At 46.7% G+C, this 14230-nt stretch overlaps 1 protein-coding gene across 7 annotated transcripts in view; it reads right to left on the bottom strand.

Moving 5' to 3' along the window:
* The window catches only part of EFR3B (EFR3 homolog B), a 128804-nt gene that overhangs the window by 22836 nt on the left and 91738 nt on the right, over nucleotides 1-14230 (bottom strand). For all 7 annotated transcript variants that reach the window (XM_053383838.1, XM_053383834.1, XM_053383833.1 and 4 more), the window contains 5 exons: nucleotides 10345-10494; nucleotides 7804-7938; nucleotides 6517-6595; nucleotides 4336-4471; nucleotides 2940-3101 (listed from right to left, as the gene is read on the bottom strand). In XM_053383838.1, the coding sequence (XP_053239813.1) occupies nucleotides 2940-3101; nucleotides 4336-4471; nucleotides 6517-6595; nucleotides 7804-7938; nucleotides 10345-10494 (662 nt within the window). The remainder of the gene's footprint in view (nucleotides 1-2939; nucleotides 3102-4335; nucleotides 4472-6516; nucleotides 6596-7803; nucleotides 7939-10344; nucleotides 10495-14230) is intronic.

Genomic DNA, 14230 nt, shown 5'->3' on the forward strand with positions numbered 1-14230 from the left:
GCGGCATGAAGGCAAACTCTGAAGGCACCTGCTTTCCTTCCTTCCTATCTGCCTTCAGCGCTAGAAACTCCCCTCCCATGTGCTCCCGAGAGATTTATGGAGACAGGGAGGTGTTAAGAGCATGAGAAGAGTCTGCTGGATCAGGCCCATCTGGTCCAGCATCCTGTTCCCATTATGGGAAACCCACAAGCAGGATTCGAACACAAGAGCCTTCTCCCTTCCTGGAGTTTCCGGGAAGCATTTCTGCCTCATCCTCTTTTAAAGCCATCCAGGTTGGTGGCCATCAGAGCTTCCTGTGGAAGGGAGGTCCACAGTTTAACTCTGCACTGAACGTAGACCCATTAAAATCATGGCACCCCAGCTAATATTTTTGGTGGGTCTACTCGGGGTCAGCCTGAGCCTTCTCCTGGGCTGGGGTTGTTCTGTCTCCAGAAAGACACGTGCCAGGAGTGCGTGCAGGAGCCGGGCCCTGTGACCAGTAGGGCTTCGCAGGACTGGGGCCTTCCTAAGTTTGTTCTGGGGAGGCAAGGTGCGGCCGCACAGGTGAGGCCGATTGGAACTCACTGCACCTGGTGACAAGAGCCAGGAAGGGATATAAGCTCAGCATTTCCCTTCGGCTCTTTGCCACAGCAACACGTTCCCTGCCTTGCTGCATTTGGAATCTTGACTCCCTGCTTCTCGACCCTCGGACCCTTGACTTCCTGACTCCTTCCTTCTCGACCCTCGGACCCTTGACTTCCTGACTCCTTGCTTCTCGACCCTCGGACCCTTGACTTCCTGACTCCTTGCTTCTCGACCCTCGGACCCTGGACTTCCTGACTCCTTGCTTCTCGACCCTCAGACCCTTGACTTCCTGACTCCTTGCTCCTCGACCCTCGGACCCTTGACTTTGTGACTCCTTGCTCCTCGACCCTTGGACCCTTGACTTTGTGACTCCTTGCTCCTCGACCCTCGGACCCTTGACTTCCTGACTCCTTGCTTCTCGACCCTCAGACCCTTGACTTCCTGACTCCTTGCTTCTCGACCCTCGGACCCTTGACTTCCTGACTCCTTGCTTCTCGACCCTCGGACCCCTGACTTTGTGACTGCTTGGTTCCGGACCCTCAGACCCTTGACTTTGTGACTCCCTGCTTCCTGACCCTCAGACTCCTGGCTTCTGGACTCTTGTTCCTGCTCCCACCCTGCCCTCTTGCCCCCGGTCCCGACGTCCTCCGCCAGGACTTCGACCGCCCATAAACCGGACTGTGACAACACGAGGGCGAAGCTGATTCACCCTTGTGCCTCTGGGGACAGATTCTGACCGGTCAGTTAAGGATCCGTCTCTCGATAACTCGGAGGAGCAAACTAGCTAATTTTTCTATAAGCGATTTCCAAAAGGAAACCCACCCAGATTTCCAAGCAGGCAGCTTAAGAAACAGTTTAATACTGATTTTCACTTTACTGTGGAGGCAAAAGTCTCCCCTCTGATTCTTCATCCTTTGTCCTGCTGTTTAGATGAGTTTTACTCAAGTCCTTACAGCCTTGATGATGCATTGACTGTTTCATTTGCCTTGCCTGTGTTCTTAGTTGTTGTTGTTGTTAATAATAATAATAATAATAATAATATAATAATAATTAATATATTTTAAAAATATATTGCTCTTGATTTTATTGCTAGCCCCCTCCCTCTGCCCCCAGGTGGCTCATAAGCACAGATGGCAGAGAAATCAATAGAATAACAGTATTGTAGATTTAGAAGGGATCCCCAGTGGTCATCCAGTCCAACCCCCTGCAGTGAAAATGCTTAGCTAACGAATCCCTGACTTTATATTAAGAAATTTTGTTTAAAAGAAAGTGTATAAGAGGGATGTTATCATGGACTGAATGTCTTAAATAACCTTTTTCTATGTAACCAATAGATGGAAAATTAGAAGTCCTTATTTTTCTTTATTTCTTCTTTTTCCATTCTCTTTTGCTTCTTTTCCTGTTCTTCTCGCTCTTAAATGTGCTCTTCCTGCTTTTTTCTCTTCCTTTTCTCTTTCCCCTTTTCTTTTTTGTCACCGTTTACATCTGTTTCTTTTAAATTTATATCAAGTTTTCTACAGCTTACTGTATTTGGAAAAACCTTAACAAGAAATTTAAACAACAAAAAAGACTGTTGGCCCTCTGACCTCTGTTTAGAAACCTCCCATGAAAGAGTCTGTCACGCGGTCAAACAGCTCTCGCCATCAGAAAGTTTTTCCTAATGTTTATTCTTCTTAATCTGCTTCTGCTTGCGTAGAAATGCAATAGATTTACCCCATGGGTAGGCAAACTAAGGCCTGGGGGCCGGATCCGGCCAAATCGCCTTCTAAATCCGGCCCACGGACGGTCCAGGAATCAGCGTGTTTTTACATGAGTAGAATGTGTGCTTTTATTTAAAATGTATCTCTGTGTTAATTGTGGGGCATGGGAATTTGTTCATTATTTTTTTCAAAATATAGTCCGGGCCCCCACCATAGCTGTCAACGTTTCCCTTTTTTAAAAGGGAAATTCCCTTATTCCGAATAGGGTTCCTCGCAAGAAAAGGGAAAAGTTGACAGCTATGTCCCCCCACAAGTTCTGAGGGATAATGGACTGGCTCCCTGCTGAAAAAGTTTGCTGACCCCTGATCTACCCGATTCAAACTTCCTGAAACAATACGCAGACATGGGCCTTTCACATTGCAGTTTCCCGAAAGTGCGGATGAAGTTCCCCAATCAAAAATATGCACAAAAATTGGGGGAAATGCACACACAGGAACCTGAGCCAGACCATTGGTTTGAATGGACCAATTGGTCCATTCATAGCAGTGTTGACTACACTGGCTGGTAGCCACTCTCTAGGAATTCGAGCAGAGGAATATCTGGCGATGCTGGGAGTTGACCCTAAGCTGTGACCTTTCTGGCTCAAAGGGAGGAGGAGAAAAAGCCTTGGCCTACCTGTGGTCTTGATGACGGCCTCCTGGAACATCCTTTCTTCGTGCTCCTTGATGATCTTGGTGCCTCCGGCGATGGCGCAATCATAGCTGCCCGTCAGGGCGTAATCGATGCTCAGGCGGAGCTGCCTCAGGAGGGTGTTGAAAACCTCCAGCACAGTTGGCCCTGGAAGAAGGACACAGAGCGTCGGAGTCTCGCCTGCGATTCCTGCAGCACAGGGGGTCAGACTAGAGGACCCTCAGGGGTCCCTTGTAGGAGTGCAAATATCCAGAGTGTGGGGGTCAGGTGGGGTTGCTATGAGGAATTATGAAATATGGAGCAAGCCATTGTGTTAGCGATGAAAGCATGGCGTTGACTGGGTTTAATTCATTGATAATAATTTCTGATCAAATCCCACAAGCCTCTCCTCCTCTGCCATTTGCTTTCTCTACACCTGACACCTGACATATGCAGAATTCATCATGCGAAAGGCTGGGCTGGATGAATCCCAAGCCGGAATTAAGATCGCCGGAAGAAATATCAACAACCTCAGATATGCAGATGACACAACCTTGATGGCAGAAAGTGAGGAGGAATTAAAGAACCTTTCAATGAGGGTGAAAGAGGAGAGCGCAAAATATGGTCTGAAGCTCAACTTCAAAAAAACTAAGATCATGGCCACTGGTCCCATCACCTCCTGGCAAATAGAAGGGGAAGAAATGGAGGCAGTGAGAGATTTTACTTTCTTGGGCTCCATGATCACTGCAGATGGTGACAGAAGTCACAAAATTAAAAGACGCCTGCTTCTTGGGAGAAGAGCAATGACAAACCTAGACTCCATCTTAAAAAGCAGAGACATCACCTTGCCGACAAAGGTCTGTATAGTTAAAGCTAGTAGTGATGTATGGAAGTGAAAGCTGGACCATAAAGAAGGCTGATCGGCGAAGAATGGATGCTTTTGAATTATGGTGCTGGAGGAGACTCTTGAGAGTCCCATGGACTGCAAGAAGATCAAACCTCTCCATTCTGAAGGAAATCAGCCCTGAGTGCTCACTGGAAGGACAGATCCTGAAGCTGAGGCTCCAAGACTTTGGCCACCTCATGAGAAGAGAAGACTCCCTGGGAAAAATAACTATAAATGCCTCTCCAGGCTAAACTCCCCATCTGTATTTCCCATTGATTTGTCTGGGATTGAGCTCTGACTCATCAGTGCATTGCCAGTGATAATAGCATAAGAACAGTGGCTTTAAACTGCAGCAGCGAGTTCCACAGTTTAAACACGCAAAAAAATGGCTTTCTTTGGCCTGTCCCGATTCTGCCGACACTGCTATACTTTGGAGCGGGCAGCTAGAGATTTATCTGCCGGGACTGGGCATCGCTCGCACAGCACCGTCTTGGGGGTCGCACCCTGGCTCCTTACCGACCGATCCGGAGGCTGCGATGACGGCGGCCTCCGACAGGACCTCCACGATCCCGGCCCGAACCGTGGCCGCGCTCCTGCTGTTGGCATCCAAGTGGCTTAGAAGCTGCTGGATCACGAGGTGAGAGTGCTGGGGCTGGAAGAGCGAACAGATAGAGGGGATGAGGGGAGAAAAGAATGTAAGATCCTGACGATGTGGAAATGTTGGTGTCAGATTTCGATTTTGTCCTAATGGTTTCTTTCTTTTCTTTTTAAAAAATGCTTTTTATTGAATTTTCTTTACCATAAACAAAACAAAATAAATACAGTAAAATTCTACCATCGTATGTCCACTTATTTTCTCGACGCTTTATCGAGCACAGACTTCCCTCCCTCCCTTCAACAGGCTTTCATATTAATCTTTCATTTTTCGCAGATTCTTAATAACACATTATTCACATCATAAGATTTATTTTAACCCTGCTATAGTCTTTAAACTTCTACAGTTGTTACTTATATACTCCACAAATTTACTCCACTCTCTTCTGAACTTTGTTTCCTCTTGGTTACGGATCCTGGGGGTCAGTTTTCCTAATTCCACATATTCTACCATTTTTGTCTGCCACTCCTCTAATGTTGGCAATTCCTGAGTTTTCCATTTTTGGGCTACTAAGATTCTGGCAGCAGTCATGGCATACATGAATAATCTCTGGTCTGCATTTCTTTTTTCATCTCCTATCAATCCCAGCAAAAAAGCTTCTGGACTTTTTGGGAAAGTGTATTTGAACAATTTTTTTCAGTTCACTGGAGATCATATTCCAATTTTTTTTTCATTTTCTCACATGTCCAGCACATGTGATAAAAATCTCCATCTTTCACTTTACATTTCCAGCATGCTTTACTGCTCATTCTATACATTTTTGCTAGTTTGACAGGTGTTAAATACCATTGTCCGAATGGTTTCAATATTAATTGCATTTGACCTTCTAGGCAGAATGCATTGATGAATGATTCCTGCATGCTTGCATTTTGTAACCCTTATGCTTTTCTTATGTGAACGAGTAATCTTATCTGGCACCAATGGCCAGCCAGGATGTTTGCCTATGTCTGTTTTGAGTTAAGGCTTGAGTTCAAATCCAGAATCTAAGATATGGGAGTAAGATATGGGAATGGAATGTCAACATTCCCCAGTGTAACTGGGGTTAGAGTGCAATAGCTGAGACCAAATGGTTTGGTAAATGAGGGCAAGTTGATATTAGTGTGGCAGAGCCTAGGACTTGCCGATCAGAAGGTCGGCGGTTCGAATCCCCTGTGACGGGGTGAGCTCCCGTTGCTCGGTCCCTGCTCCTGCCAACCTAGCAGTTCGAAAGCACGTCAAAGTGCAAGTAGATAAATAGGTACCGCTCTGGTGGGAAGGCAAACGGCGTTTCTGTGCACTGCTCTGGTTCACCAGAAGTGGCTTAGTCATGCTGGCCACATGACCCGGAAACTGTACGCCGGCTCCCTCGGCCAATAAAGCAAGATGAGTGCCGCAACCCCAGAGTCGGTCACGACTGGACCTAATGGTCAGGGGTCCCTTTACCTTTACCTATGCATGTTTACAGGGGGGAGGGAGGTGTGGGGGACTCCCTGGTCCTGAATGGGACAACTGCGCCCCTGAAAGCTAACAGAACATTTCTAGCTAAAAAGCTGGTCCAACGACGGATGGCGTCAGAGAGTGTGCTGTGTGTCCTGTCCTTTTGTGTTACCTGGACAGGTAAGGTCACACCCACATTCAGTCACATGCAAAGGAAGGATGTTCCAGCCAGGAGGAAACAGGAAGTTTATAACTGGCTGGGCCAAACATTCCCCTGCATGTCCACTCTAGGAAAACAAGGAATGTTGTACTTGACTGCTTCTTATGTATCACATCCCACAACTGCCTTCTGCAGTTCCACAGCTGAACCGTGCACTGAAGAAGCCGTTTCTTTGGTCTGTCGCAAATCTCTCACACGCTTGTGAGTTCTAGCATTGCAAAAGATGGAGGCAAATTTTCTCTACCCTCTTTTCACATGCCAGGCATCCTTTTATAAACGTCCACCAGGAAGCAGGTGGATTTGCAGGACCCCGCAGGGTTGAAACGACGCATGTTTGTGTGTGCAGAGGAGCTCTGTCCCTTGGCAAAGTGAAACCCGAACCCGCTCTCCTTTCAGCGACTCTCACCTGGATCGAGTACATGATGATCTTAAAGCAGCGGATGGCGAACGTCTTCGGCTCCCACAGCGTGTGGTTGTCCAGGTGGCTTTTGGGAAAGAAGGGAAAGGACACCATTTAGCGGAGGCAATCAACAAACATCTGGATTTCCTGCTCTCGCACACCTGCCAGAGCATCTGGAGGACAGTCCCTGGTCCCAGAGTGTCAGGTGAGAGCCCATGGCAGGTGGTTGCAGGAAGGCAGGTAATGCACACAGCCAGCTCTTGGAGCAGAAAACAAATCTGCTTCTCCCTGGGAATCTAGAAATCACCACCTGAACTAGAGAAACAATTCTATCGCTTGTTCAAAGTTCAACCAAAGATTCGGTTTGAGAATTTTTTAAAAAATCTGCTAGCTCGGTTTCTCTGTATCCAAGATTAGCCTTTTCTCATGTGAAAATTGATTTAAGGATTCCAGCCAATAATAGCTGGTCAGAGAGGGAGGGACAAAGGACTCAGCTATATTACTCAGAAAACAGTGTTTTGAAGGTGTTACAAACATGCAACACCAGATGGCGCTAGAGAGCAAAGGACTTTCCTTTGCGGTTTTCCATAGGGTTCTTTTTCTTTTGTTATAACGATTTAATTTCTGGCTAATTTATAGCATGCTTTCCTTGTGTGCAGATCCAGTGAAAGAAAGAGAAGCATGCAAATATCCAAGCGGCGACAGAGAGCATTTGCAACCCTCCAGGTGTTTTTGAGGCTCCCAGTGGTCAGGAATGATAGGAACTGTAGTCCACCAACATTTGGGAGGCAACAGGCTCCCCCACTCCCTATATTATAGCTCTGCCAGCTCAGACCAAAGGACCACCTGGTCCTCCACGTTGCTTCACACAGTGGCTGGTCAGAGATGTCTGGGGAGTCCATGAACAGGACATGGAGGTTTCTGCTTTCCTTTGCTGTCTGCCTGCAGCATCCCATGTCAACTGCCTCTGCACATGGAGGCTCTATTTAGCTCTTCATAGAACACAAGAAGAGGCCTGTAGCTGGATCTGTGGGAAACCAGCAGTCGAGATCTGAGCACGACTTTCCCCTCCTGTGGCTTCCAAAAAAACTGGTACTGATGTAGCTGAGAATTGTATTAGTTTTTCTGTACTTTATGAGTAGAGCCATAAAGTGTTGAATCTGGACTTGACTGCTATTTATGTGTCACATCCCACAAACCCCCGCTCTTCTGGTTAGGAAAACCGACTCCCCACCCCGATGGGACCACTGAGGCAAGCTCAACGGGGAGGGACGCAGGATCATTGGGACTTACATGAGGACAGGTTTGATGGCGTTTTTGATGTTTCCATAAGCCGCCCGGCCCAGCAGCTCCCTCAGGCATCGCTCAGCCAGCTCTGCCGGGTTCTCTTTCTCCTTCTCTGTTGTTTGCAAGGGAGATGGAGAACGGCTAGAGGAGAGAGCAGAGACAGATTCAATTCAGACCCAGGTCTGGAGACTTGCACAGTGCAGAAATGCACGACTGCAGCTCTTTCTGAGTTTTGTTTCCTCCAAATGTCTGGAGCATTTATTTCATAAAATTTATGTTGGGATGCTTCTGTGGAGACGGGGGCATTTGGCAGGCCCCCAGCTGACTCCAGCCACCGGCCGGCTCCCAGAACAGCATCAATCAATGACTCAAGCCTCCAATATGCACACTCTTATCAGCAGAGTGAATAAATCTTCACAACACAAGTGGCAGACAGAGACATGCGTAAGCATTCTTTACAGGCATTTATTCAGCATAGTCCAGGAACAAAGGGAAAAACATGTCTGCTTCCCTTCGTGTCCAGCAAAACAGCAATATAGCAAAAGCAATATGCAACAGAAGATCCCAGCAGACTGTGCTGGAATGTAAACAGGCATGTGACACACAACAGTCATGCCTGTTCCTTTTAAGGTGGAACAGAACTATATCCTTTACATCCTCCCCTTTTCCGTGTAACCTGTAGTACCTGTGGTTCCACCCAATTGAAACATCTGTACTTAAACCTTACGTTGTTCTCTGTTAACAACCTTAGACAACAGATCTGCAGGAATTTCATTTCCTGGCATGTAGGACACCTGAATAAGCCCCTACAGAAAGCCCCAAAGAGAATAAAACAATAAAATTATCAGTACAAACGCTCTATTCAACCAAACTGAAAACGAATTAAATCAGGCATCCATATTCTGCACGTCTGGGTAGACTTGCCTAAACAAAAAATGCTTTTAGCAGGCACTGAAAAGTTTACTGCGAAGGCGCCTTCCTGATATCAAGAGGCAGGGAGTTCCAGAGGATAAATGCTGTCACAATAAAAGATTTATTTCCTACATAATGTCCATCGGTATCAGGTGGCACCTGCAGCAGTGCCAGCTCCACAGATCGAAGAAGTCAACTGGGTGTAGTTGGCATAAGCTGATCTCGCAAGTAAACTGGCATGTTCCCACCCAGACCCTGCTGAAGTAAACCTAGAGCCACGTGGCATCTAGAAGGACATATTCTTGGGAATGTGGAGCAGGAAGAAGCCACCCAGCTGCAGACATTTCGCTGCACAAGCCATATGTCGTGGTTCCTCAGAGGAAAGAGGCAGGATCAAACCCAGCATACAGAGACCCAACGGGTACCCTCCTCTGGGTCATTCTGCGACCCAGCTGCACTGGAATGAGGGGGTGAATGCAATCCCACCCCAGGCACAGATGTGGAAGGATAACTTCCCACCTCGCCCCCAGCAGAAGCTGATTGGAAAGAGGCAAGACAGAACAGTGACTCACACAGAGATGCAGCGGACCACCTCCATAATGGATGGAGAATTTTGGGCTTACGGGGACACAGGAAGCTGCCTTGGAGGTAGACAGGCCACTGGCTCACTGAGCCCACTATTGTCTACTTTGGCAGCAGCTGCCCAAGGTTTCGGGCAGCAGCTTTACCTGGGCATACCTGGTGATGCTGAGGATCACACCTGGGGCCTTTCATGTGCAAAGCACAAGCCACGCCCCCTCTCCTTAAAGGGAGCCTTCAGTTATTTGATAGATGCCTCCGTGAGAGTGCCCAGACATGGCCTTTTAGCACCACTGGGGGCATTCCTGATCTAGCTGTTCTTCTGACAGCATTCCCACTCCCGGATTCCCCAGGGAGGACAGTTACCGTATTTTTCGCTCCATAAGGCGCACCTGACCATAAGGCGCACCTACTTTTTTTGGGGGGGGGGGGAATTCAAGAAAAAAAATATTCTTTAAAGGGAGCGCTGAGCAGAGCCTGTATGCATCCCAGGCTCTGTTCAGCACTCCCTTTCATGAGCCGCGCGGAGTGTATGCGCGCGGCGCTTGCAGGCTTTTCCCGAGAGAAAAGCCCCCAAGAGCCACACACACACTCCGCGTGGCTCTTTAAAGGGAGCGCGGCTCTTGGGGGTTTTTGCGGGAGGTGGGGGAAGTGAGAGAGCCTCGCTCTGTCCCTTCCCCACCTCCCGCAAAAGCCAGGGATAGCTGCGCGAAGCCTCCGCAGGGTAGCGGGATGAAGGCTCCCCACTGCCCTTTAGAGGCTTTGTGCCACTAAGGCAGAAGGTAAAACAGCTAGAGGGAGCGCTGCGCAGCGCTCTCTACCTGTTCTGGCTTCTGGGGTAGCCCTCGAAGCCTCCGCAGCCCTGCGGAGGCTTCGCGGGCTACCCCAGAGCTGCTCAGGAGCTTGTTGGGGCTGGCGGGGGAAGCCTGGGTCCCCCCCCCCAACCCCAGGGACCATACATTTGCTCCATAAGACTCACAGACATTTCCCCTTAGATTTTAAGAGGAAAAAAGTGTGTTTTATGGGGCGAAAAATACGGTACTTCTCTCTCCTCACCTTTCAGTTTCCTCCGCGTGCTGTAGATTGAAGAGCAGCGAAGGGACAATCTTATCCATGTGTTGAGGGTCCCAAATGTTGGCCTGAAGTTCATCGTTTACTGTCTTCCGCACCACGCCTTGCAGACCTTTTATCCCAGACATCCGGATTCTGGAAGAGAGAGAGAGAAAGACTTTTTTTGCTGCCTACCGGGAATTCTGGCCTCCAGCTCAGCCTTTTCCAAAATGGCTCCCAGTACATTTCCGAGCACAATTCAAAGTGTTGGTGCTGACCTTGAAAGCCCTAAACGGCCTCGGTCCAGTATACCTGAAGGAGCATCTCCATCCCATCATCCAGCCTGGACACTGAGGTCCAGCGCCAAGGGCCTTCTGGCAGTTCCCTCCCTGTGAGAAGCCAAGTTACAGGGAACCAGGCAGAGGGCCTTCTTGGTAGTGGCGCCCGCCCTGTGGAACGCCCTCCCACCAGATGTCAAGGCAATAAACAACTATTTTACTTTTAAAAGACAACTGAAGGTGGCCCTGTTTAGGGAAGTTTTTAATGTCTGACGCTGTATTGTTTTTAATATTTTGTTGGAAGCCGCCCAGAGTGGCTGGGGAAACCCAGCCAGATGGGCAGGGTATAAATAAATTATTATTATTATTATTATTATTATTATTATTATTATTATTATTATTTATTTATTATTATAGGTGACACCTTCTCATCTGCCCCCAGCTCTTGGCTACATAACTATTTCTAACCTGAGAGTCTTAGGGAATGGAATCACAGAATCACAGAAATGGAAGGAATCTCAGCTAAAACATCCATGGCAGGTGGCCACCCAAGCTCTGCTTAAAAACTGAGGTTGTAAAAAACCCGTTTTCCTTTTTTTACATACGAGATTAATAACTTCTCTGTTGATCACTGCAGATGGTGACAGCAGTCACGAAATTAAAAGACGCCTGCTTCTTGGGAGAAAAGCAATGACAAACCTAGACAGCATCTTAAAAAGCAGAGACATCACCTTGCCAACAAAGGTCCGTATAGTAAAAGCTATGGTTTTCCCAGTAGTAATGTATGGAAGTGAGAGCTGGAACATAAAGAAGGCTGATCGCCGAAGAATGGATGCTTTTGAATTCTGGTGCTGGAGGAGACTCTTGAGAGTCCCATGGACTGCAAGGAGATGAAACCTCTCCATTCTGAAGGAATTCAGCCCTGAGTGCTCACTGGAAGGACAGATCCTGAAGCTGAGGCTCCAATACTTTGGCCACCTCATGAGAAGAGAAGACTCCCTGGAAAAGACCCTGATGCTGGGAAAGATGGAGGGCACAAGGAGAAGGGGACGACGGAGGATGAGATGGTGGGACAGTGTTCTCAAAGCTATCAGCATGAGTTTGACCAAACTACGAGAGGCATTGGAAGACAGGAGGGCCTGGCGTGCTCTGGTCCAGGGGGCCATGAAGAGACGGACACGACTAAACGACTAAACAACAACAACAACAACTTCTCTGTTATTAGATCTCCAGGGAATATGGGGAAGGCTCTTTGGCAGCATCTCACGGATCTTAAATCTCCCAAAGTAAAAGCTGGACCTAGAAGCAGCTGTTGGTTAGAGTGTGGTGCTGATAATGCCACAGTTTGCAGGTTCAATTCCCGCAGAGGACAGCTGCATTTTCCTGCATTGCAGGGGGTTGATGATCCTCAGGGTCCCTTCGAACTCTAAAATTCTCTGATCGACAGAGGTTTTGTATGTTCTAATTTGTGGGCTTTGCAAGAGTCATCTGGCTCTTCTTTGGTTGGTATGATAATTTGCTTGAGTCGCCCATCCCTATAGAAGGAAGAAGCTGTTAGAATTCCTGCTCCGTGATTGCAGTCATGGGATTGTTGTCTTTCACATGACGGTATATATTTTGGCTCCACAGAGTGGGAAGTGACGGAGACAGGATGTTTGTGTTCCTGTGTTCTGTGAAGTGGGACTATTGTTCTTTGTTCTTTTCCTCTTTGCTGTCTGATGCTAGAGAGAGAGGGAGCCATGTTGCAGTGCTCCGTGTGGGTTTATATGTAAATAAAGTAGATTAGCCAAAATGCTGAGTTGTCAAGACTCTGCGGATTCCTAAGTGTCCTGGTGTCGGTTGGCATCTGTCGCTGTGATGTTCAGGATGAAGAAAGCTTTTGAAGCTCCTGAACGATCGACCAGGAGGGAGAGAACATGCCAGTCGGGCATGTGTCTCTGCCAGGGTCCTACTCGAGTGTAGGCTGAACTCCTGACAGAAGCTACTGCCAAAGAAGAAGAAGATTGGCAAAACAAACTATAGAACTATGCATGACATAGTACACAATTTGAAACCCAAGAAAGAAAAGGACATTGTTGTTTTAAAAAGGGGAAATGTTTAAGGCATATATTGCAAGCTTTGTGTATATGTTTCTACATTAGTTGAACTTCTAAAGGTCGCTTGTAACAACATGAATAAGATGTTAAAATGGGACTGTTAAGAATATAAGATTCTATAGATGTTCATGAATAAGTATAAAATAATGGAACCAGGAAGGGGAGGGGAGGGAAGTCAGTTAAGATGTATGAATTCTGGAAACAGATTGGTATAGAAATATCGGGAATTGTGGGTAGGAAGGTGGAAATATCTAAATTAATGGTTCTTATTAGCCTGAGTAGGACCGAGTTAGAAACAAAAGAGGAATGTAAATGCGTTAAATTGATGGTAATTGCATCCAGACAGGTTATAGCGAGTAATTGGAAAAATGCAGAAGAGCTACGTGTGAACCAATGGAGGGGAAAAATGAAAAATATTACAATCTTAGAATATCTAACTGTGAAGATACATAAAATGAAAGGGTTTAAGGTCAGTGAGAAGGAGGAGGATTGGTTTGACAAAACTAATTGAATTATTTGGGCAGGTTTGAACAATTTGGGGCAATTAAAATGTTAAAAGTTAAATAAACCTTGTGGAGGGAGGAGTGTTAAGGTATATAGAATTGTACATGGTTGATTTGAATATGTTATTATTGATTATGTATACCCAATGTATCAGCTCCCTGGGGTTTTCACTGTTTGTGTTTTGGTTGTTGGTAAAAATAAATAAATTAATTAATTAAGAAAAAATAAGATGTATGAATTAAATTTGTGATTATGAACTTTTTTGTTTTCTTTTTCATGTTATTATAAAAGTAAGAAATTGTATTGGGTTTTTTTAAAAAAAGATAATTTGCTTAAGTCATCAGCACTTCCTTATCTCTTCCACAGCCCTGGGACTGCAAAACCAGTCTAACAGCTGCAACAGTAATATTCCTCTTGAAAATATCAGTAATATTAATATCAGTAATGTTAGAAGTGGGATAGCCATCTGTCAGGGATGCTTTAGCCGAGATTCCTGCATTGCAGGGGGTTGGACTAGATGACCCTTGGGTCCCTTCCAACTCTTAAGATTCTCTGGTTCTATAATAGAAATAGTAATAGTAACAGTAATTTATTATTTGTACCCTGCCCATCTGGCTGGGTTTCCCCAGCCACTCTGGACGGTTTCCAACAAAGATTAAAAATACATTAAAATGTGTCACATTAAAAGCTTCCCTAAACAGGGCTGCCTTCAGATGTCTTCTAAAAGTCTGGTAGTTGTTGTTCTCTTTGACATCTGGTGGGAGGGTGTTCCACAGGGCGGGTGCCACTACCGAGAAGGCCCTCTGCCTGGTTCCCTGTAGCTTTGCTTCTTGCAATGAGGGAACCGCCAGAAGGCCCTTGGAGCTGGACCTCAGCGTCCCGGCAGAACGATGGGGGTGGAGACGCTCCTTCAGGTATACTGGACTGAGGCCGTTTAGGGCTTTAAAGGTCAGCACCAACACTTTGAATTGTGCTCGGAAACGTACTGGGAGCCAATGTAGGTCTTTCAGGACC

The sequence above is a fragment of the Podarcis raffonei genome, chromosome 3, assembly GCF_027172205.1.
Source record: "Podarcis raffonei isolate rPodRaf1 chromosome 3, rPodRaf1.pri, whole genome shotgun sequence".
NCBI classification, from domain to species: domain Eukaryota; kingdom Metazoa; phylum Chordata; class Lepidosauria; order Squamata; family Lacertidae; genus Podarcis; species Podarcis raffonei.